At 37.4% G+C, this 26549-nt stretch overlaps 1 protein-coding gene across 2 annotated transcripts in view; it reads right to left on the reverse strand.

The window, feature by feature from the left end:
• Window positions 1–7230: 7230 nt before the first annotated feature.
• The window catches only part of LOC134203942 (ATP-binding cassette sub-family G member 1-like), a 28015-nt gene continuing 8696 nt past the window's right edge, over window positions 7231–26549 (reverse strand). For both annotated transcript variants that reach the window (XM_062678777.1, XM_062678776.1), the window contains exons 2-6: window positions 9278–9545; window positions 8627–9201; window positions 8477–8563; window positions 8072–8383; window positions 7231–8009 (exon numbers count right to left, since the gene is read on the reverse strand). In XM_062678777.1, the coding sequence (XP_062534761.1) occupies window positions 7417–8009; window positions 8072–8383; window positions 8477–8563; window positions 8627–9201; window positions 9278–9492 (1782 nt within the window). In that variant the 5' untranslated portion in view covers window positions 9493–9545 and the 3' untranslated portion in view covers window positions 7231–7416. The remainder of the gene's footprint in view (window positions 8010–8071; window positions 8384–8476; window positions 8564–8626; window positions 9202–9277; window positions 9546–26549) is intronic.

Raw genomic sequence — 26549 nt, forward strand, 5'->3', positions numbered from 1 at the left:
ATGGCCTTACCTTTGAGAAGGCCAAGCAGATCGCGCTTTCCATGGAGGCGTCCGGCGAAGGAGCAGAAGTGCCGAACCGATGGTTGCAGGAAGTCAACTTGATAGAAATGGGGAAACCAACCAAGAAGGGACGTAGCTACACTCCCAGCCACTAAGGTAACTAACCCTACTAATAAGTGTACGTATTTCCGTTGCGGAAGTGAGGCACACTTGGCTGACAAGTGTGAGCACAAAAATAAAATTTCCGGCCTATGCATAAAAAAGGGCACTTAAAACGGGTGTGCCTCAGCTCCAATGCCAAGATGTAAACAAGAATCGTTCAAAGAAACATTCGACAAACTTTGTAGAAGGCAGTGATGGGTCAGGAGCGGAAGGCTTAGATGAAGATCGAGTTTATGTTCGGAGATTTTCCTCAAGGTTAAAGTGGGAGGTTCGACAATTAAGTTTGTGGTGAACAGTGGTTCATTAGTATTGTTTATCAGCAGTACTGATAAAGAGAAATATTTGAGCAATCTATCATTATTTTCAACCGACGCACATTGAGCTACGAAGTTATTGTAGAAACAAAATAGGGGTCCATGGTGCTATCAAGATAGAAGTGCTGTACAAAGACGAAGCTACAGTCAAATCTCTATGAGTCGTTATTGAAGGGATCATCGACACAATGGAAATATCGAGATGTGGATTAGAAAATCTGTGGAAACCTGGGAGTTTCTGTTAGCTCTGTTGACAAAATAACTTTACGTTCTCCTTTTCCGTCACGTCAAACATTTACCAAACTGGACTTGTCTCAGGCTCTCCTGCAGATGTCTGTTCATCTGGAGGACCAACCTGTTTCAATCGGGTCCACGACGTTAGGCATAAGTACGTTAGGCATAAGGACGTTAGGCATAAGTATGTTAGGCATAATGGACGTTTGGCATAATTCAGCTTTCTTTATGTCATGGGCTGTTCTTTGGGTCATTTTATGCCTATCGTCCATTATGCCAAACGTACATTATGCCTAACGTCCGTTATGCCTAACGTCCATTATGCCTAACGTACTTATGCCTAACGGGGTATACCCGTTTCAATCGACTAGGGTGATGGATAGAGTCGCATCTGCCCCTGCAATCTTTCAAAGAGAGATATCTCAGATCCTGCAGGGAATACCGGGAGTTACAGTTTTCCTCATTGTGAAAGTGATCGGCCCCGATGATGAAACACATCTGCGTCGCCTGCGTGATGTTTTGAAAAGACTACACGAACACAATATGCGTGTGAATGTAGCGAAATGCGAGTATTGAGTACTGTGGATATGTGGTCGATCGACAAGGAATTCACAAGATGCAGAAAAAAGTTGACGCTATCCAGAAGATGCCACGTCCAGAGTACGAACTATGGTCGCCTCTCCACATCTCGATATTGAAGGGACCATAGGGAGATAGGGAGAGATCGAGGAATGGAAAATTGAAATGGGTACTAGATCCAAAAAAGCTCGTTGCTATGAAAAACGACAACAAAACAAATTTTTTTGCCTTTAAAAATATCATTTTTGTCACAAAAACTCAAATATCTCAAAACCCTATCTTTTTTCGAACGTAATTTTTTAGGGAAAACGGTCCATTATATTAGCTATCTACCATAAAATTTGGTGATGGTAAACTAATAAACAAAAAAGTTATGACATTTCAAACATTTCACAATTTTCACATATAGTAAACAAAAAAAATTTCCGTGTATTTTTTTTTCAAGAATCCTGCAGTTTGATGCTGATTTTATTGTTAAGGGCCTTGCGTGGAGTTAAACAAGTTGTTTGTATGATATTCCATATTTATGTATTCATCGATATTATGTATATTATATGTATAAATATTATATGTATAAATAAATAAAAATGAATTAATATTATCCTAAGTATTAAATTAAATGTGGCAGTTACACAATGTTGTTATAGAAACTCTAAGAGTTTTGGGTTTGAATTTTGGTATGGGTTATGATATCATGAAAACAGTTTATTAATACTTATTTTTTATTTATTTTTTATTCAATTTTTTAAAATATCGAACGCTTTTGAATTATTATCAGCACAGTTTGAGTATAGTTTTGCTTTAATTTTTTTTTTCCGACAATGGAATGAAACAGTGAAATTTTTGGGTTCCTTGGATCGTTTTCGCGTTATTAAATTGCTCGCTGAGCTCTGAAGCCTTTATTTCGTACTCTTCAGTAGTAGTAAAACAAAATGATAATTTGGTTAAATCTTTTTCTTTTCTACGATTTGCCCAATCAAAAAGTTCTTTCGCAGTTTTAATTGGATGCTCACGTTCTTAGGCTAAACTTGCTCTTGTGGCCATGCGCTTTATTGTTCCTCCAATAGCATCACAAGGACCTTTGCCATGTGATGTAGCAAAAAATGCCATTCTGCATCAATTCCGTACATTGATTTAAATTGACATAGGCTCGAAAAATTCTTACGATTTTTGTACTGCGACGCTGCTCCATCAGACATGAAATATATCTTTTTGACTTCTTTATGCTTATCAACGCGTAAAAAGTTAATCATTTTTGAACAAGTTTACGGATACTGAATCGTGTCTTAAATCTTCGGAAATTATAATAAAACTTAAGTGTTCAATTTGCGTACTTCCATTAAAATAAATAACGAATGGATGAATTGTAGCTTGTTGTACGTTCCAGTGATGGGACTGCACTTCATCTTGCAATACAAAGCTGTAATTTTCAGAAAAATCACAAATGACTAAAAATTCACCATTTTGTAATGTATTTTTCGTATTTTTTAAAAGCTGGATTGTTCTGTTTTAATGAAATCGTGAGGGATTAAACTTTCTAATTTCAAGCAAAAATATGACACAAACTCATCTACAGGTTTTACAATAGTTTCTATGTCACACCTATCCGTGGTCACCCATTGCTCAAATGATAACTGATCAATATATTTTTCTTCAAACTCAGCGAATAAAGTATTTTCCAATGATGAAGAATCTGGACAATCCGAACAAGATCGTAGATAGCAATTTGATGTTGTATTTTCACACAAAAGACTACCAGTTAACATTTTAATATCCTTTGTTAAATTGATTCTTTTCAAACTATGTAAAATAATATTAATATTCTCATGGGTTGTGCACACACACACATTATGTGTTCCTGAATTGGAAAGAAGCTTACATTGCCTTGGCCGAAGGCTTGCAAAATGAGGAAAAACCTATTTTAATATTATCGTGAATTTCCTTGAAGCGTGTGTACGCTTCTTTCAAAGTCGTCATCATTAATCGTTTTTGGATTGCTTGACGCTTTCCATCTTTTTACTGATTCATAATCTTTTTGACCAGGCATAGCTCGACTTACTTCATCATCTTCAAAATATTGAACTACTATTTCTTTTGTCTCATCTGTTAATGCAGTACTAGACCTAGTATTTTTGGTTGAAAGACAGTTATTCTTCAATTGTTTTGCCTCTTTTACTGTATTTCTATTGGTTTTGAACTCATCAATGGCATCCTGAATAGACCACGAACTTGGCAGCATCGACAAAATCAATAATTTTTCTTTCCTTGTCGTGGCTGCATTCGAGAACCTTTCCTTCATATTTATAATTACCTCATCGTAGTCTGTATTTTCCACATCATCAGGTCCTAATTTGAAGAGGTTTCTTCGTACAGCTTCGTTTATTTCACGGTATTTTTTCTCCGGGTAATAAACGTAGTCCATCTTACTCCATTTAATCAGGTCACTTTTATCCCAGCTATGCCCTCGTTAAAGCGTTCGATGTTGACCTTTTGGATACACTCATCTTCCGATTGATTTGTTGAAACAGATTTCGCTGATGGTACGGTGGCAAGGCTCTCAGCACTTAATACTTCTGGTAATTCCTCAGTTGTTGTCGATACATCTGGCAATTCCTCAGTTGCTGTCGTTTTCGAACTTCCTGCGCTCTGCTCAACCGATGATATACAGATTGCTCTTTTGTCAACGTTTAGACGGCAGGACTTGCAAATGCGTAAATTTGTATTCAATGTGGACATTGGAGCATAACCAGTCGCTTTCAGTTTATCTATGGTGCTTTCGGTGAGATTTCGTAACTCTTTTGAACACTTTTCCATCAAACGGCCTACAACAGTTGAGAAAGCGGCTACTCATGTTGTTCATAATATTTCAATAAACAAAATCACTTTTAAGTTTTTACTGACTAGTTTGGTGTCATTTGCTTGACTGAAGAAAAAAATTACTATAAGATCTTTAACAACCTTAGTAGTAGTAATTTTTTTGCTTTTTCGTGAAACATTGTCATGGTATGTACCTATCATGCATTTGTTGTTGTTGAAGATACCCGTTTCCTCCCGATCCATAAAGTCTATTATTCTCTAAGAGGTATATTTTTGCAGGTAAACTATAGACGTACACGTGTATATAAATCTTTGATTTTGCAGCTTTTGTCTTAAAAATAACATTTCTGATATGTTTCTATCAACGTTATTATCAACAGGTTTCAACACTATTAAAAGAATTTTTCGCCAGTCACGTGCAATGAAAATTATGACACTATCAATACTTTTGATCACAACACTGGAACGTGTCTAAGTTTCTTATAGATGCTATGAATAATTAAATCAAAATATCATGAAAACAACTTGTTTAAATCACGTCCCTTAACAATAAAATCTGCATCAAACTGCAATTCTCGAAATAACTTACACAGAAAAAATTTTTTTACTAAATGTGAAAATTGTGAAATGTTTGAAATGTCATAACTTTTTGTTTATTAGTTTACCATCACCAAATTTTTATGGTAGATAGCTAATATAATGGACCGTTTTCCTAAAAAAATTACGTTCGAAAAAGATAGGGTTTTGAGATATTTGAGTTTTGTGACAAAAATGATATTTTAAAGGCAAAAAATTTTTTTTACTGTGCACATTTTCTTAAGAATCACCATTTAGTTGTCTAACTTTGCTGAAAAATCATAACAATCGAACATTCCGTTTTTGCTGTGCAGCTTTTAAATATTTTGAACCATTTTCACATACACCCTTTTGAAAAGTTAGTCGTGACTCAATATGAACATTTGATATCGAAAAATGACGATTTAGATGAAATTGAAAAACTGTGCAGAGTTTCAAATATTTTCGAAATGGTCGCTCAGGATCGACTGACATGCCCCCGTGGAATGCCTCAGGAGCCTTCTTATGGGTGACGAATAAGAGATGCAGTCGGATCGTTTGCTTGTACACTACGACGTAAGCCTGCCGTTGTTATGAGCCACAGATGCCTTGCCATACGAAGTCGGGGCAGTGTTGAGTCACCTTTATTCTGATGGCAACGAGCGCCCGATCCAATACGCTTCGCAGACGCTCAACACTACTCAGAAAAGGTACAGTCAAGTGGATAATCAATATCTTTTTGGGCGGAAGTTTGTCCTGGTTACCGACAAGAAACCAGTATTATAAACAGTTTTATTACTTTTACTAAACTGTATTTTTTTATTTTGAAAAAGTTTTCAAGTTTTTATGCATTAGAAAAGTTGGCTTTTTTTGGCAAATAAATTTTTTTTTTTCACATTAGTGAAACCTTATTTTTATAGGTAGGTATTCAAAGAAGGGCGCTCCTTAGCCGTGGGGTAAGACGCAAAAATGGTAACTTGGCTTAGAAACCTCGCAGTTAATAACTGTGGAAGTGCTTAATGAACACTAAGCTGCGAGGCGGGTCTGTCCCAGTGTGGGGATGTAATGCCAATAAGAAGAAGATTCAAAATTAAGTTTGAAAGTATTAATGCCTAGATGAACCTACCCGATCTCAAACGATTTTTTTTTAGAAAATCGACGTAGCGTTCATCACCGAAATACATCTAAAACTGGAAGTGAACGTCAATATCCCGGATTTTCGCATCGTGCGACTCAACCTGCAGATCAGGAAAGGTGGTGCGACCGTCGCTCTTCACTACAACATGAACTGCCGCTCCCCGCTGAGTGTAATCGAGGCCATTGGCCGCCAAAGTTGCCGATGATCTATCAGCCACCCTTCGGAGGGACACCGTTAAACTAACGCGGACGCAAGGTCAGACCCCATTGTGCTTACGTGCTGTGCGGTTCTACTTTCTCTTTGCCGAAAGGAGTTTTCTATATTTCCCGAAGCAATTTTAAGTTGAACAGTGCTTCTCAGCGCCATTTGTACTACTGATCTCATTACGATCTTTGCTTGGACCCGTGCTTTCGTTTTACGACGGACCAGTTTGCGGAAATAAAATTCCGACTAGCAGTGGTAATCCTGCAAGGACACCGTTCTGGAAAAAACCTCTTAGAAGGTAACGTAAGGTAAAGGTTATCTGTGGTAAAGGTAAACAAGAGGAAGGAGGAGACTCTGAATTCTCCACTTCCTTTTAAGAAAAAGGTTTCAAGACCATCCTGCCAAAGCGCGGTAAAAATAGAAGGAAGGTGGAGACTTCAAATATTCCTTCTAACTCTAACATTGGAAATATTTCTTTTTCTATCGAACTGAGCAATCAGTTCGAATTTGTTCATGAAGAAATTAAGCAAATCGAATCCACCTTTAGCCCAGGTGATTCGATTCATGCGAAGAAGCGAAGGATTCCGCCAATTGTGGTATCTGTTGTCGAGTTTCCTGGCTTTAGGAATGAGATTTTGAGTGACATTCAGGGGATCAAGGATAAATTTCAGATTGACAGAGGGTGACCGCAGCGTTTTTCCGTGATCCTGTAACGCTCGCAAACGTCTTCCGTAGTATTTAACTGAGAAGAGGCATAAATTCTTCACGTACGACGATAGAAACTACTTCATCGACAAAACTATGGCTTCAACAAATGGGGAAAAAGTGACAGAAATCGAGAGTCATTAACGTAGGCGTACAGATTAAGATCATTATAGTTGCCCAACAATGAGATAACTTTGAAATTGGAAGCGTTGGCACTTTCTTAATCGAATGATTGAAAAATTGAAAATCCATTCAGTAACTGCTATGCTAAAAATCTATCATATTTTCCTAACACTTTTCGATTGTCGTAATCGCACTGTACACTGTATAGAAATTCCGGACGTAGTCCCACGTCAAAAAAATTTATTTGATTCAAAATATAAAATTATTGGCATCATGCTACGTGTTTTCTTATCAAAAATAAGAATGCTTTATACTAGAAGAATATAAAGTTAATAACAAAGATATTGAAGACATCTTCAGTGATGATTCCTTCAGAAAGGTAAGAAACTGGTTATTGGAATAGCTATTCGTTTATTTCACAATATAATCACTGACATTAGTTCTATTACATAATCACAGAATTTTTAAAGGCATCTTGGAGGAGAGAAACAGTCTAACCGGTTGAATGACACATGTGTAACCACATTTAAAACTGTTATAAGTACTATCCTATTTCTAATCTGAATAATGTTTTTGAAGAACACTTCATCGTACCTTGTAGCGCAAGCTGAAATACAGTAAAATATGCAATGCTAGAATAATAACCACCATTCCCCCAAAATCCACCCAAATACAACTGTTCTCCATGTCCAGCATCTCAAGAACCTTCTTCGCTTTCCGATAGTAGCAAAACATCTCACTGCAGTTCAAATCTTCCCTTTCGAATCCATAGGCCGCCATCGACACTCCCTCGAATGCAAATCTGAACGCCGAGATGTACGTCAACGGTTTGAACACACCGAACAGCTCATCGTACCGGATGAAGAACCCACTGAACAGGACGGCCGGAATCAACGTGGTTGGTACCAGAAAAGGGCTCACCTCAATCGGAAACAGACTACCACCGAGCATTCCGTAGATTTGTGCGTACCAACCCATCATCACGCACATGCCCCAGAACATTAACATCCGATCATTTTCGTTTATTTGGCCGGTCATGTAATACGATATGAGATGAAAGCAGGTAACACCTCCGATCATCAGCGGGAAGTCCGCAACGATCTTCGAAAAGAAATAGGCTCCGATAGAGTAGCAGTTAGACTTGTACTCTCGGATGAATACAGCCATCTCCAATGGGACTATGAAACGATAGAATATGATAAGTTAACTATCGGGTTGGGTGATCAAGTTCGATACTTACATGTCAAAACAACAGTCATCGAATTTGCAAATGCGGTGAACAGAAGAATCAGCATGATGTAGGCAATGTTTGTAATCACCTTAGCGCCGTCATCTCCGATATTGTAATATACTGTGCCGACTATTAATCCGAACAGAACGTGCCCAAGAAATCGAAGCACCGTCAGCGTGAAATTGCGTATGGTTCCCAGAAAAGTTCTTCGCGTTAGGATCGCAAACTGACGCCACTGGGAAATGGGATACTGAGAGGTGTTATTAATCTCGTCCAGAGTCCTTGATTGAAGATTTCCGTTCTGCTGGGTGTTGTTGTAACCTGCGTGAAACAGAGATGATAATCAGTCTGGAAATAAAGTGGTTCCCAGTGCGCGCGTGAGTGACGTCGCAGTGAGATTGCGTTTTTGCTTACCGTTCTGAATAGTTGCTGTTTTCATTCGTTGCTTCAACATGTGAATCTTGTCAGGTTCAGAGTATGATTTTGATGCCATTTTGATGACTGAAAAATAGGAAACATCGATTCATTTTTATATTAATAAATTAAGTTTATAAAAAATATTACCGAAGTCAGCTCTATTGTAATACTGTGGACAAATCAAACCCACATCAGCGAAAGTTTGAGTTAGCTCATCCAACGGACCTTTGTACATGCATTGCCCATCGGCAACAACATAAACGTCATCAAACAATTCCAACAGATCAGAACTAGGCTGATGCACCACACTGATAACGCATCGACCTTGCCGTGCCATGTCTTTCAAATATGACACTATTTGATATGACGATTCACTGTCCAGTCCACTGGTGGGCTCGTCAAAGAACATTATCCTTGGATTGGACACCAATTCCTGTCCGATCGATAGTCGTTTTTTCTCTCCACCGGAAAGAACGCGAGTCTGGTTATTGGCACACTTTTCTAAACCCAGCAACGCAATGATGTCGTTGACTATTTTGGTTTTCTGAAACCGCGACACACTGGATGGCATTCGTAAGTCGGCTGCATAGAGCAAGGTCTCCGTAACAGTGATGGTCGGTAACAGCATCACGTCCTGCGGATTATAGGCAACCATTTGCCGGTAACGTCGACGATCAACGCTCTCGTTGTTCACCAGAATTCTACCCTTTAAACCTTTCACCCTGAAACGTAATTGATAACAGACAGGGCGATTACGAATCGCGTTGTGGGAATGTAAGAACTTTAAACGCAACTCACTTGAACCCGCTGAGAACATTCATCAGCGATGATTTACCGGCTCCCGAAGGTCCGATGATGGCCGCCAGTCGGCCGGAACGGAACGAACCGGACACGTCTTGAAGAATGCATTTGGACCCCTGGTGGACCGAGTAGTTAAGGTTTTCGAAGGTCAGCACGGTGGTGGAGACATCCATCAAGGGGATGGCCACTTCGGTGATGTCGTTGGCACACATTGTGGGTAATGACGGTTGACCTTTCAGGTGGATCGTGAAACAAAACTAGTCATCTGAAAGGAAATTTAATGTTTAACATTTATACAGTGTGGTCGGCTTAACAACTATTCATCACCTAGAATAAATACATATAGGGGAACTGTTCCGTTTTCCATCTCACTGAACATATATTATATCATCGCAAACCAAAAAAGTAGAGCATCAATCCCTTCGCTTCTTTTTGCTAAAATTGAGTGCTTACTGCTGAAAAAAATCACAAAAATGAGAAACAAATCAAATTCCCTTAGATTGCTCTATTTTTAATGGGATAAACATGGGAGCTATGAGACGAAGTGCTGAACAGTTCCCCTATGTAAAGAATAATTTGTTTGCTTTTTCAACTATCACTCGTCAAATTCAATGTTTCATTATATTTTTATTCCTGTATCACCATGAATCTGAAAATCCGTTGGAACGTAATGAAGTTGACTGAACAAAATTAGACATTCTGACGCAAATATGCTGAATGAATTACGAGAAAATAGTTTGAATATCCGCGCAAATGAGCGTCACTGGCGTTTCGAATCAGTTCCCAAATAAAATGATTCTCTGATTTAACTTTCCGTTATGAACAAAACAAGCCAAATTAAATCCAGTTTGTATTGTTTCATCTATAACGAGCCTATTTTTCCAACCCAAATTTCATCAACAACTCTACTGTTTATTTGTTTACAACGTCGACGATGATGGAGTTACAAGCCATTTAATATTGTGTTAAAGAAGCTTCCTCGATGATAAGTTGACGCTAAAAATTATTCACCGTGAAGTAGGCCTACCATGCGGGCTATCAACCTTGCCCATGGTTTTCTGGACTAACGATATAATTATCAAAAATTTGATAATTTTAACAAAGCATTATTCATGGGAACTTTTTTTTCGTAATTCAATGAGTAGCTGTTTGCTAACATAATGAATCGAAGTCGATGGATGGGTTTCAATGCGCTTGACTTATATATGCGTAAACAGCTGAAATCAGGAATAATGTATATGACGAAAAGCATGGTCATTACATGTCAGTGAAAATAAGATAAGTGAACATTGATACCAAGATACTTTTTGTTGAGTGATAAAGCTGCATCTTAGAACTTGAATAGAGTATAACAATAGAGATCGGTCCTGGGTACGTCATTTCGAATGCTGAGGAAGGGTAAGGATGGATGGATAGTAGACCGTCCCTTATCTTGCAAAAGTGAAAATTTTATGGTTTCGTTGCTGGAAAATGTTCGAATTAATTGAAAATTAAACCCCTTAAATTTTCAGACCGGTAGGTGGACGCTAAGTGGTCCCTCAAAGACCTAAACCAATAGGAGAAGAGGTCACTCTTCATACATCATCGAGTACGCTGCTCTAGTATAAGCGCCATAGGTATCGATTGCTGCTCATTATTGATGCTTTTCAGTGACCCTGAAGTGTCATCATACATAACATTTTCTGTTAATAATGATTCTGGCATGATGTGATCAGCATCCATTACGATTTTTGTAAGAATAAATTAATCAAAATGAGGAAAAAACATGTAGTAGGTAGCTGCTTTCAAAAATCAGTTGTATTTAGTAGCAGGTTATGTAAATCGTTTTATTTTCATGCATGAGCTTAAAACTCGCTTAGTGTGATCAGAAGATGTAAATATCTTTCCAAGGATAATTTATAGTAGGTTTTTTGCACCGTTTGCCCTATCTGCTCTACGCGATCATTTAAAACTTTAATTAATTTTATAGAATTTGAGTTACCACCACCACCTGCTCAGAAAAAGTGTGAAAATCAATTGTTATACATAAGTGAGGAACTCATTGACCTATCTATGTTTGACACTGAACTTTGAATACTTGGTTTTGGCATGAGTTTTTTAACCAACCGGCAAATGAGTGGAGCACAAGTTTTGAAAGTCGAAAGGGTCAAGAAAATTTAATCTATTTAAAGGTGGTGAATCATAATGTGGAGCGAGCCTATACGCGATGAGCGCAGAAGAGCGAGCGACTGCTCTGCCCATGATTGCATATTTGTAACATTAGCATTTGATTGATTTTATAAATCGTTTGTCAATCCTCTCCACAAACTCAATAATTTCCAGCTTACCACAGATAAGCATGATAGTAAAGCCTATTTTACTGTTGTGGGATTGGAAGCAGTAAATTGAGCTTCCTGAACGATTCACAGGCTTTTTACAAAATGAACAAAAATGCGAGTGTTACAAATATGCGATCATGGGCAGTGCTGCCATCAAGCAACAGAAGTGGACTGGGCCTGGCTTCGTCTGTGTACGCAAACGCTAGGATAGGATCAGAGTGTATGTAATTAAGAGTGGCGACATGAGCCGCATTTGACAGTTCTCCTGCTCGTTTGGAATACGATTTTATATGGGAATGACAGATGAATTTTGTTCCAACAGTGTCGCCACTCTTAATTACATACACTCTGGATAGGATGTGCCAATTAGTCATTAAAAATCGTACCGAGCGCGATCGAAATGGCGATGCAGCCCTGATGAAAAAAGTAATAGGGGCGTGGCCTAGGAGACCGACGTTTGGCAGCCGTTGTCATATATTTTTTATACATATATGAAAATGGCATTTCCATTTTGTTCATCAGTTTTGTATCGAATTTTGTTGTGAAATTAACATTAAAACTCGAGATGGTCGTCTTCCATCAATAGGAAGCGGATTGGAAGCCAATCTGGTCAACTAGGCGACCCGTGCATATGATCGGTGAACGAGTTGTCTGAGGTGCAAGCGTGTCGGAACTTGTTCCCACACATCTGTGCAAACAAGTTGTGCTGGTGTCATCGTCGTGGGCCTATGTCAAATGCAGTGCTCAGGGGTTAATGGCAAGTTCCGTCCTTACCTCTGGAGCATTCACTGCCGTCCATTACATCGAGATTGCACAACAAGCTCCTGCTTCAGTTCTACTGTGAGTTGTGTTCGGCATTCTGGTCGCAACCATTCATCCGATGGAAGTGTCTGTGTGGTACTGGATAATGAACTTAAAGAATGCATGCCACCGCTACGCGGTAGCCGTTATACGACAGCATTATGTACATGCATTCATCGCAAGCATTCATGCCTTAAGCTCATCGCAGCAACCCAGGATACCTCGTCCTCTTTCAGTTAAATCCAATCGGACAGGTAGGACGTCTTTGCGCGGTGGTTCCCTTTTTTCCAAGCTTCATGTTAGAACTCCACAATGGCGATCCTGCCAGGAGTGAAAATTTTCAATCGAAGAAACCTAAGGAACCGACAGAAGCATTTTTTTAGAAAAGGGATCACTCAGAAAAGTTTATAATTTCGCGATATAATAAAAGTAACACATTACTGCTACTGAAAAAATAAGAGGTTAGTGAGAATAAAAACTTTAAAAACGAGATGAAACGGTGGTGGAACAGTGGAAGTGTACCAAGCGGGTCATGTTGCCGCGCCGCGAGAGTCAAATGAACCGCGCTGAGCGGGTTAAACGGACCGCGCTGAGCGGGTCAAATGGACCGCGCTGAATGTGTCCAAGCTAATACCAGTGGTGGAAATCTGCGAACCTTACTCACAAAACAAGAAGTAGGCAATGCAAAAGACTCGCGAACATTTGTTTTGCCTTTTTCTTGCCTACCTACTACTCGCAGAGAAAATAAAAAAACGAACCCCGAAAAATGTTCGTGAAGCTTCGCGAGTCATTCGGGATAATTTGCTCAAAGTCATAATACAACCTAGGAACTTATTTCTCACTGATGTTCGAGCAAGAACACAATTGTTTATTGTTATTGTGTTTATGACAAGTCAAATCTATCCATTGTATTCGAAGTAATCACAAAAACTCGCGACCGTGTTTTTACTCCCGAACAAAATACAGTCCGGCTTTTTGTTTTTGCTCTGCCCGTACTCGCGAACAAAGCAAGCGCCAGAAAAATGCAGACAGTAGGTTCGCGCGAGTGTGGCATTTTTGGTAGGCCCAATTACACTCTTTTCTTACTCGTGAAGCGAGTATTTCCACCACTGGCTAATACATAAAGCGGATAATTGATATCGCGCTAAAATAGCCAAATAGACCACGATAAGAAAATCGAAAGGGACTGTACTGACGAAAAAACGGTGACAAATAAAAAAAACCCTGATTAATCCACCTAGCGGTGATGATGCCTTTCTCGCTCGTTCAAAAGGGTTGACAAACATATTTTTCACATTTGTTTATGGCAGCCTTACTTTGTACCGTTAAATGCACAAAAACGATCCACAAAAATGAAAAACGATCCATAAATAACATCTGAATATTCCATAAAACGCTACCTTAAATCCAAAAAATAGCTCAGGCGTATCCATAAAGATTAATTTTAAGATCCATAACTAAGCATAACTAAGCTAAAAAATAAACCAAATAATTGGAAAATAAGTATGTACCTTTAAACATGATCAAGAAAAACAATATCATTCCTGCTATTTTCCCATCATCCATTTGGAAAATGATCCATAGAAAACTACATTGTGATCCATAAAAATACAATTTTGCGCAATTTTTATCGTGATTATGATCCAAAACTTCGGTAATATGATCCATAGTTTTGGATATATGATCCATAATGTTGGTCATTTGACAAACTTTCGAGTGTTTCTTGCTTTGAAGTCAGAATCCTTCTTAAGCTTCTGGTACCCATCAATAAGTTAGCCTTTTTAAAATTATTGTTTTGAATAGTATGATTCTTCATATAGATAAGAATTCATTTTTTGCTGATAGCAGTTCCGTTTTTGTCATTGACATTCAACCACTTTTAACTAAGATTTACGAATTTGATCCGACTTAATAAAATTTGAAGGGAATTCTACTATGGTTGCTTTTCTTCATATGGAGAGCATTTCGGAATGATTAACGGATTTTTTTTTTCAAATTGATTCATATTAATTTGTTTTTGTATATATTATTTATCAGATCACTCTGTACAGGTAAACTATCACTGTACAAAATCTGATAGATTACTCGTGACAGAGCTGGTGTTACCGAAATCAGCATACTTGGGCCAATAATGTCTAATACTTTATATCATACTGATTGCATACCTGATATTATTCTATCAGGAAATCAAAAATCGTTGATTGCCTTAGAGTAATTTGTTATGGATTATAGCAAGGATGTTTTCGATCATTTAGTAATATAGGTTCGATAATTTAGTAGTTTGTCAATAACTCATTCCAGAGGATAAATGTCGAAAAATATTCGCACCAGAAGTCCACCATAAAACACGTTTAAAATTTAACTTCTGGTATGAGTAATCGACAAACTAAATGATCGAACTTAGATTACTACATGATCCAAAACATGCTTGGATTGTAGAAAAGTTTGGATACATTTTCCATTGACTTGCCAAAAAGAAAATTTTTCTTCAAATCCTACCGAATCTCAGCTTCTCCCACTTAATCCGAGTGCTATTTGAAATCTTCAAACAGATGTGTTGTCACTATGAATGGGGTTCCAATTGGTCTAGCGAAGTCCAAGATTTAAGACTTATGTATAGCATGAATTAATTAACTATCAAAAACCACATCGAAGGTATGCAAGCGAAAAAGTACGACTATAGTAAGTATTTATAGAAAATCAAAACCATTTACTAAAATAAATTGTTTTATTTACAAACTAATTGTTAGACCAGCCATGTTTTACATATACTGTGCCAATATGAATTATTTGCTGCAACGCCAGGAAAAATGCATTATAGTGGATTCAAAATAAATGTTGAAATTGATTCTGAAGTTGCTTCCTGCACACCAAAACATTATGAATATTAGGTGACATATTTGAATGAATTGACACAAAAGCACATGACGTAAACTCAATCGTATATGTTTTTCAACGTCAGATGATTTAAATATGCCACGGAACCTAAAAACATAGCACAAGGTGCGTTGCCGCACGAATGCACAAGCAGCCGATGATAAGTGCAAATTGCATATAACCTGTTATACTTCGATCACCACTCATCCAAGAAGTAAAGATAGCTGAAGGGTAACGTTCTGGCCTCTCACTCTGAGAATCTGTGTTCGACCCTCGTTCGGTTCTCATTTTTTTTTCAAAAACATATTTAGGGGAAAATACCTATTCTTGGCAGTCTAAGACATTCGCCAAATTGAATGATAAAAATAATGAATAATTACACTGAAACACAGGTACAGTTTAACTGGTATACATTTGTATGCTCTTTCTTTGATGGTTGGTGTTCACTAAATAAAACAGCGTTTACCACAAACTCAGTAAATTTAATATAAAGTAACAGGTCAACGTTTCTTTTATTGGCATAGCAATTTCTATTATCAGCAATGAGTTTGCTCCCTTTAGCAACAAGACATGGAAGTAGAAAACTGGTAATGTATTGGTGCTAAATGCTGGTTGTTTATATCCTCCAGTAGTAAAATACATTCATATTAATCGGCCGCACGCTCATCTCGCTTCACTCAATTTTGGAACAAACTTTATTATTTATTAAAACTGGCTTAAAACAAAACATGCATTTTTAGCCTTGGCATCAATTTTATGTCATGTAGACAGATAGGCAAAAGCATTTAAACACATTGTAAAACAAATTTAACCCTTATGCGGCCAACAGAAAACAGACGTGAATGGCAGATAGGGTACTAGTGTATTCAGATATTGACATTTTCATAACTTTTACCATTTTCAACCTATTTGAATAATGTTGGCCATTTTGGAGAAGGGAACTTATACGCTTTTTGTCCGCTGCCAAGATTTACTTTTTTTATCTTTTGTAATGGCCTAGAGTCGTAAGCAAAAGTCTATCAACCAGTTTCAAATATACAACTTGCTCTTTGCGGTCCTTACGTGATATGTTTGTTCAATCAAAAAAAAAAAAAAAACATGGTTGTTGTGTACAAGACACGACCGCTCCACGTAAACTACGTAAAACCAAATCTATACACATTAGAATTAATTTTTGTCTGTCTGCCCTTATAGATTAGGAAACGGCATGAACATTTGTATGTAGAGATTTTTGGGGACGATAAAGATTCTTATGATGGTATTAGACCCCTTCTCTTCTGGAGGGTAGGCTTCTATACAAATAAAGTACAAATTTCTGCTTTAATCGAAAATGAATTTTAAAAATGGAATCTAAATTTGCAAATTTCGAATAATTCTTTTAAATAATGTAAAAAATACATAATTAATCAATTTTAGGTGAAACGAAGCTCGTCGGTTCTGGTAGTATATTATATTAACAATATATTCCACCTCGTAAGTCTTCATATGTTGAATAATGGGCAGCACTGTCCTATCCAGCCGCTGGAGCCAACCCATTCTTACACTACGTTCCACAGTTGAATAATAGATAATTCCCTAAAAGTAGGCAATTATTTATGGTTGAAATGCGCTATGTAGGAACGGGAATGGTTATGATTTTTTTGTTGAGCTTGGAAAGTATTGAAGTTGCAAAAGGAAAACGGTCCTGTCAGCCACATAAGGGTTAAAATACTACGGTGTTACTATCACTTTTGATATAATGCATGGTCTGCGTAAAAATATGAAGCATTTGTATTTTAACACTTTTTTTTAAATAAATGCCATCGCCGGATATTTTGTTCGTATTTTTGCTAAAATCAACTCACATAGAATTGTGCGTGGTATCTCCTTAGCGTGTGTTTGATATGCTCACAAACACATTCTCTCGCTCTATTCCGAAGTGTGCTGCTGTCAAAGAAAACGAACAGTCCCGATTTTATTTAGTGAAACATAGAGCAAATATTGCTTAAATTTGCTCTTTGTGGTGATAATCAAGTAGTGATAAAGTGTAAAAAGTAGTTTACGTACTTAATTTGTCGTGTCATACGCAATTAAGAGGAGAAACAGGCGATCCAAAAAAGTAAGTAACAGTTTGCTTTTCGTGCGCTGCTTTCTTTGGCAATGCAATAATGGCAAGGATTTCGTAGGTGCAAATTTGTTTCGGTGATTAACACATCAAATCTTGCTACTTTTACACAAACAACTTATTCAAATGAAAGCTTAGACTTGAAATTGTGTGATTGAATCAAAATTATGTTCATAAATAGTGTATGTTTGCTGGAAAACGCAAATATTGTTGAGGTTGCCAACAACTGTCGCACCCTGCCAATGCCGTATTCTACCCTATAAACAATTATTATTTTCTATAACTCAATACCACATTTTTAACATCGTTAACATTAAAACATCGATTCGTCAAATCTGAGAGGCGAGAGCACTCCCACGCAATCCAACACCACCAACAGGTAGCCGAAGTATAACATATATATGTTAGACTACATATCTACACATGTCTTTTAATCGAAATAATTAGACTTTCATGTTGCCAATCTAAAAGAAAATTAAATTTCAAACCCGAAAAATCTAACTATTTTCGGCTAAAATGTGTTTTTACATTTTAACAATCATTTTAAAATTGACGCCCTTCACCCTTGCCGGGGTGATGGGCCAATGGGGCGTGTTGGTGATGCTTCCTTCTGCAATATTCACCCAACGGCAAGCGACTGAAGCGAATGCAGTGACGTTTTATTTTAGTATTAGCATTTATTTTAGTACTAGCAGACCTGACGAATTTCATTCGTCTAAAATTGGTTTCATTTGTATGGGATCCCCCCTTTCCAAGGGAGGGGTCTCAAATTATCTTAAGAACCTCTGCTTACAAATTTTGACGCTGATCGGTTCATTAGTTTTCGAGTCTATAAGGTTCAGATAGACAGAAATTTATTTTTATGTAGGGTAGAATACGGCTTTGGCAGGGTGCGACAGTTGTTGGCACCCTCAACAATATTTGCGTTTGCCAGCAAACATACACTATTTATGAACATAATTTTGATTCAATCACACAATTTCAAGTCTAAGCTTTCATTTAAATAAAATGTTTGTGTAGAAGTAACAAGATTTGATGTGTTAATCACCGAAACAAATTTGCACCTACGAAATCCTTGCCATTATTGCATTGCCAAAGAAAGCAGCGCATGAAAAGCAAACTGTTACTTACTTTTTTGGATCGCCTGTTTCTCCTCTTTATTGCGTATGACACGACAAATTAGGTACGTAAACTACTTTTTACACTTTATCACCACTTGATTATCACCACAAAAAGCAAATTTATGCAATATTTGCTCTATGTTTCACTAAATAAAATCGAGACTGTTCGTTTTCTTTGGCAGCAGCACACTTCGGAATAGAGCGGGAGAATGTGTTTGTGAGCATATCAAACACACGCTGAAAAGATACCACCCACGATTCTTTGTGATTTGATTTTAGGAAAAATACGAACAAAAAATCCGGCAATGGCATTTATTTAAAACAGTGTTAACAGTGTTAAAACAGTGTTAAAAAGTGTTAACATACAAATGCTTCTATTCAGATTTTTACGCAGACCATGAATTATATCAAAAGTGATAGCAACACCGTAGTATTTTTACCCTTATGTGGCTGACAGAACCGTGTTCCTTTTGCAACTTCAATACTTTCCAAGCTCATCAAAAAAATCATAACCATCCCCGTTCCTACATAGCGCATTTCAACCACCTGCCTACTTTTAGGGTATTATCTATTATTCAACTGTGAAACGTAGTGTAAAAATAGAGTGGCTCCAGCGGCTGGATAGGACAGTGCTGCCCATTATTCAACATATGAAGACTCACGAGGTAGAATATATTGTAAATATACTATACTATTAGAACCGACGAGCTTCGTTTCACCTAAAACTGATTAATTATATATTTGTTACATTATTTAAAAGAAGGTTAAGTATTCTAAATTCGCAAATTTGGATTCCATTTTTTAGATTAATTTTCGAAATTTGTACTTCATTTGTATGGGAGTCCCCCTTCCAGAAGAGTAGGGGTCTAATACCATCATAAGAATCTTCATCGTTTCCAAAAACCTTTACATACAAATGTTCATGCCGTTTCCTAGTCTATAAGGTCAGACATTCAAAAAATCATTCTTATGTGTTTAGATTTGGTTTTATGTAGTTATGTCGAGCGGTCGTGTCTTGTACACAACCACCATGATTTTTTTTTATGAAACAAACATATCATGTAAGGACCGCAAAGAGCAAGTTGTTTATTTGAAACTGGTTGATAGACTTTTGGCATTACAAAACTCTAAGACTCTAAGACTCTAAGGCATTACAAAAGACAAAAAATGTAAATCTTGGCAGCGAACAAAAAGCATATAAGTTCCCTTCTCTAAAATGGCCAACATTATTCAAATAGGTTGAAAATGGTAAAAGTTATGAAACGGTCAATATCTGGGTACACGGGTGCCCTATCTGCCATTCACGTCTGTTTTTTGTTGGCCGCATAAGGGTTAAATTTGTTTTACAATGTGTTTAAATGCTTTTGCCTATCTGTCTACATGACATAAAATTGATGCCAAGGCTAAAAATTCATGTTTTGCTTTAAACCAGTTTTGATAAACAATAAAGTTTGTTCCAAAATTGAGTGAAGCGAGATGAGCGTGCGGCCGATTAATATGAATGAATTTTACTACTGGAGAATATAAACAACCAGCATTTGGCACCAATACATTACCAGTTTTCTACTTCCATGTCTAGTTGCTAAAGAAAGCAAATTCATTGCTGATAATAGAAATTGCTATGCCAACAGAAGAAACGTTAACTTGTTACTTTATATTAAATTTACTGAGTTTGTGGAAAAAGCTGTTATATTTAGTGAACACCAACCATCAAAGAAAGAGCATACAAATGTATACCAGTTAAACTGGACCTGTGTTTTAGTGTAATTATTCATTATTTTTATCATTCAATTTGGAGAATGTCTTAGACTGCCAAGAATAGGTATTTTCCCCTATATAGATTACAAAAAAATCCCGGGATATAGAACAAAAAATGTTTCCAGTTGGCAAACATTCGAGTGCTTCCCAGTTGAATCCAGCTTAGGCTTCTGTCACCCAATCAATAAGCTAGCCTTTTTTAAATTATTGTTTTGAATAGTATGATTCTTCATATTGGTAAGAATTCATTTTTTGCTGATAGCAGCTTCGTTTTTGTCATTGACATTCAACCACTTTTCAACTAAAATTAACGAATTAGATCCGACCTTATAAAATCTGAAGATAATTCTACTATGGTTGCTTTTTTTTCATATGGAGAGCATTTCACAGTGATGGTACGAAGGTTGAATTAGAACTAATTAATTTTAATTTGCTTTTGTATGCAAAATCCAAGAGATCCAAAATTATTTATCAGTTCACTCCATACAGGTAAACTATCCATGTACACAATCTGATAGATTACTCGTGACAGAGCTGGTGTTACCTAAATCAGCATACTTGCGCCAATAATGTGTAATACTTTATATCATACTGATTGCATACCTAATATTATACTTAATTAATTTAATAATTATCAAACCTATACATTTAGTAGTTTGTCAATAACTCATTCCAAAGGTTGAATTTCAAACGTGATGTCCACCATTTCTAGTGCGAAGGTTCATACAACTCTGCCTTATTGTGTTTCTTTTGCACTAATAACAAAATGATAGCGCTAGTTGCAGTAACTTATACTGACTAATAATAACTAATAAAAAAAAAATTGTTATCATTCAGTATAAGTTATTACAAACTAGTGCTTTAAATCGATTATTAGTTAAATTAAAACAACAAACTGTAGGGCAGAGCTGTCGAAAAATTTTCGCACCAGAAGTCCACCATAAAACACGTTTTGAAATTTAACCTCCGGGATGAGTCATCGACAAACTAAATGATCGAACTAAGATTACTACATGATCGAAAACATGCTTGGATTGTAGAAAAGTTTGGATACATTTTCCGTTGACTTGCAAGAATGGAACATTTTCTCCGAATCCTTCCGAAACTCAGCTTCTCCCACATAATCCGAGTGATATTTGAAAACTTAAAACATATATGTTATCACTATGAATGGGGTTCCAATTGATTGGTCTAGCGAAGTCCAAGATTTAGGACTTATGTATAGCATGAATTATTTAACTATCAAAACCACACAGAAGATATGCAAGCGAAAAGGTAGGAATATAGTAAGTTAATATTTGTAGAAAATCAAAACCATTTACTAAAATAAATTGTTTTATTTTCAAACTAATTGTTAGAAAAGTCATGTTTTACATATACTGTGCCAGGAAGAATGCATTACAGAGGATTCAAATTAAACGTTGAAATTGATGTTGCTTCCCTGCACATCAAAACACTATGAATATTAGGTGACATATCTGAATGAATTGACACAAAAGCACATGACGTAGACTCAATCGTATATGTTTTTCAACGTCAGATGATTTAAATATGCCACGGAACCTAAACACAGCATCCGGTGCGTTACCGCACGAATGCACAAGCAGCCGATGATAAGTGCAAATTGCGTATAACCTGTTATACTTCGATCACCACTTATCCAAGAAGTAAGGATAGCTGAGGGGTAACGTTCTAGCCTCTCACTCAGAGAGTCTATGTTCGACGCTCGTTCAGTTCTCTTTTTTTTCGAAAACATATTTATAAACAATTTTTCTTTTCTATAACTCAATAGCAAATTTTTAAAACGACTTCTCTGCGTTAAAGATTAAATCGTCGATTTGTCAAATTTGAGAGCCGAGAGCACTCCCACGCAATCCAACACCAGCAACAGTTAGCCGAAATCTTCACCTATATATAACATATGTTAGGCTACATATTTACACATGTTTTTAATCGAAATAATTAGACTTTCATGTTGCCAATCTAAAAGTAAATTAAATTTCGAACCCGAAAAATCTAACTATTTTTGTCTAAAATGTGTTTTAACGTTTCAACAATTATTTTAAAATTGTCGCCTTATATCCCTTACCGGGTGAAATAAAAAAGCATCACCCGGCCCCCATTTTGTTTACTCGCTTCCGTCAGGGCCAAAGCGGTGTGTTGGTGATGCTTCCTTCTGCGATATTCATCCGACGGCAAGCGACTGAAGCGAATGCAGTGCCGTTCGCTCCAGCCGAAATGTGCTTGCATAGCGTCCTCACGTACACCAGCTGCGCTCCCATACGCTGATTGAACGCTACAAAAATAGCTGCCACGTGAGAAGTTCACTCGTATATAGGGTATGCGAGCGCATGATAGCAAAATAATAGAAAAAATGGGCCTGATTACGTTTAGTAAAGAGAAACGTTATTAATTATTGAACAGTTTTCTCTTCGTTAGAGGTAACCCAAATAAACACTTATAGGGCGATCATGCCTTCAGTGAAGACAATGGGTTCTTAATAATATTTTTCATCATTGCATTTCTTAACGTTTGCTTTACTTGAAGCGCCACGTTGTAATTATGCCATTATGAATACTAACTGAAAACAATAATTTCCCCAACAAATTGGCTTTCCTACCTATATACTGCCGCCGCAAGCGTAACTGTTCCATATTTTCTTCCATGCAAAATCTATATTGGACGATTATGCTTGCGACGGCAGTATAATGGAGCTCATTCTACCTCCAAGAAATTTAGATTAATTATCAAGGCGAAATGAATCCAATTTCATGTCTAGCAAATTCAAAGTTTGTCTATCAGTTAATGCATTCAAACTATCAATTTAGAACCACTTTTGATTTTATCAAATATATTTTCTTTCATTGATTCATTAATATTTCCAATATTGGTACCGTTACCCTAGCAGAGTGAACTCTGTGGCTTTGAAAAGAAATGAACGTATACAAATTTGATGAATACTGTACAACTTATATTTACTCATACCATGTGTGTCCCGATGGTTTAGTGGTATAGTAAGCGCTTTCCACCCCAAAGGTCAGCAGTTCGAATCTAGGAAAATTCAGTGTAGAACATTTTGCTGTTTTTTTATACGCAAAAACAGTTTTTTGGCCATAACTCCAGATTGCGATGAGCTATTGATCTAATTTTCAATAGCAAACAATGGGACTGAATTCCGCGTCGACTGCAACTTGTTGCGAGCAAATCGGACAATGGGAAGTTCAAAAAAGTGTGTCTACAAAATTTGTACACATACACACATACACACATACACACACACACACACATACATCCACACATACAGACATCACCTCAATTCGTCGAGCTGAGTCGATCGGTATATAAAAATCGGCCCTCCGGGCCTCCTATCAAAATTTTGTTTTTGAAGCAGTATTATAGCCTTTACGTACACTTAGTGTACGAGAAAGGCAAAAAGAAAGGAATTAGATCAACGATTAGAACAAATGGTGTTGTATAAAATTTTCGTTTCATTTTACTATTCTAGAATAAAAACCATTCGCAAAATAAACCAAGATGTTTAAAGGGAAATCCACTCGTCGAATCGAAGATTCCGATTGAAGCGATGATGAAGCATGCGGTGATGTAAGCAAGAATCAGGCTGATGCTGTAGACACCGTAGAGAAGCTTCAAGAATCAAACAGCGAAGCCGAAATTTCGACCAGTGACGAAGTTGACAACCGAAGCCAGGAAAGCGAGCCCAATTCTGACGGCGACATACCAGACCCACGTTTGTCAAGCACCCCACCGAAATCACCGCCGGCTGAAGTAACGAAACAGAACACAAACTGCTACAGGACTTTTGTAACGAACATCCAAAACTATCTCCGATCGATGACGGACACTGCAGCCGAGAATGAAGCGTTCTCAAGAATAAAGCAGGAGAAGGGCGAATCATCAGTTGCCTTCCATGCACGACTTATGGGTAAAGTAAGAGCATCCAATTACAGCGCAAATGATGAGGATCGATTTGTACGAGCTCAACTGCTGTCAGGTCTCAGGAATCGTGAGCTAGTGAAACAGTCAAGGACATATGGCTACGATACAAACTTCATCGTCCAGTCGGCGACACGAGATGAAGCATTCGAGTCTAAGAAGGGACATCTGGATGAATGTAGCATATTACAAATAAGAAACGATCGTAATAGAGAATCTGATCGTGGATGGAATCGTAAACGCCCAGGTACAGGAAAAAAGAGCGGGCGGACCACAAGCCAAATGCCGAAATCAACCGACGTACACAAGCACGTCGCATGCGCTGCACTAGATGCTTCCTCTTCAACCACCGAATTGGACAATGCCCAGCGACAAACCGCAACTGCAAATGAATGCGGCCAACGTGGTCATTTCGTAGCGGCCTGTCGCCAGAAACAGATCAACGTCATGCAAACTACACAACACCTCGGCAGATGTGTGGATCGACTCGAAGCTCCAGACGATGATGTGCAAGATCACAATCTGGTATTGAACAATTAACTGCCATCCTTAAACAAATAATTTTGAACTTAAATTACTGTAGAGAATAAAATAATAAAAAAACAACTAGAACTATGATGAACAAACACTAATAGCAAAATCTCTATCACATTCCCATCAACCTTAGCTTGTCAATGTTCTCAAGCTCATCGCAGCAACCCAGGATACCTCGTCCTCTTTCAGTTAAAGCCAATCGGACAGGTAAGACGTCTTTGCGCGGTGGTCCCCTTTTTCCTAAGCTTCATGTTAGAACTCCACAGTGTCGTCGTGGTCGACTGGACAAGCATTCCCTCTGCAGTTTTCGTGTGCGCTGGTAGCTGTGTCAGTGGTGGACACGGGCTGTTGGCATCTTAACCGCTGGTAGTCGTATCGTAGGTGGGTACTACCGTCGACAAACGGCTGTAAATAGCTGTGTGAGTGTGGAGCAAGGTGTCACATCGGTAGTTGAGAAAGTTATATATACGGCAGGCAATGGTAAGCGATCCTTTTTTTACTTACTGGGAGAGTGCGTTAACCGAAAGAGTATCTCGAGTACGTTTTGCGGAAAGAGTGATCCGCAATGAATTTGATACCTAACAGAGCCATTAAGCTTATACTAGCAAGGAGGCAAGGCACTTTTTGCCCTCACAATAATTATCTAAGAGGGCAAAGTATCATTTGCCTCCCTTTAATATATTTTACCTGCAAAAGTTCATTTTCGAAGATTATCCATAAAATATCATATTATTGCAACGGTTGTAACAATAAAAGTTACAAGTTATTTATTGTAAAAGGGAAAACATTTTACTTGCGATTTTCACTGCTTGGTTACATTCCACTATGGGGAATCAGGTGGCCGAAAATAAAAAAATCGACTTTCTCTGATTCGTAATTCAAGTTGACCTACTAAATGCTAATGCTTTGGAGCATTAAACCCCAGCATATCAGCACTCTAAGCCATATGGTTATCAAGATATAGGCATTAGAGCCAGACACTTTTTAGTTCTTGAAAAATCAATGCATTATTCGGCTGTCAATATCTTCGGCTACAGTAGCTCTTTTCCAACTCTTTGAAAAGTTTCTGAAAGCTTGTTTCATGGACTTGCGAAGAACGGGTTAGTTATGGGAAAATAGGTAGTGAAACATCCGAAAATGACCCGAAGAATTTTTTTTTTCATGCAAAAAGTTCCATACAAAAAAAGTTTCTCAAAGTTTCGCTTAGCGACTACCACTACGACTTTCTTTGGACCTCCCAGAAGGCATTAAAACAAATTCCAGCTGCTTATGGCTGCAAATCTGCGATTCCGATCACTTTTTCGAAAAAAGTCATTAATTTTGAAACATTAAATGTAATTATTCTCATAATACACGGCAGACTGTGATGGGCTGGATACAAATCCCATGCGTATGACGATTGCAAAACACCATAGAGAGAACTAAGTGAATTAGTTACAGTTAAGATCGATTTGGAGCAGGAGAAATATGTTTTGGTTTACTTCGATTTTGTCATGAGCATGGTGGATGGTAAAGTTCTAAATTACATAACTGGTACGACATCTAGGCAAAATTGCCCAATTTGTAAAGCCACTCCAAATGTAATGACAAGCCTAGAGGTATTATTTTTTAAAGAAATACTTGTACATTTTAAAAACTGTTTTGTTTTCAAATATTCTAGGAGTTTGAAAAGGATATACACCAGAGATAGGGACACTTATTTATGGAATAGCTCCATTACATGCATGGATGCGATTTTTCAGTGCCTTCTTCACATATCTTACCGAATGGATTTTAAAAGTGGCAGGTATCAAAGATATTAA

The sequence above is a fragment of the Armigeres subalbatus genome, unplaced genomic scaffold (assembly GCF_024139115.2).
Source record: "Armigeres subalbatus isolate Guangzhou_Male unplaced genomic scaffold, GZ_Asu_2 Contig297, whole genome shotgun sequence".
NCBI classification, from domain to species: domain Eukaryota; kingdom Metazoa; phylum Arthropoda; class Insecta; order Diptera; family Culicidae; genus Armigeres; species Armigeres subalbatus.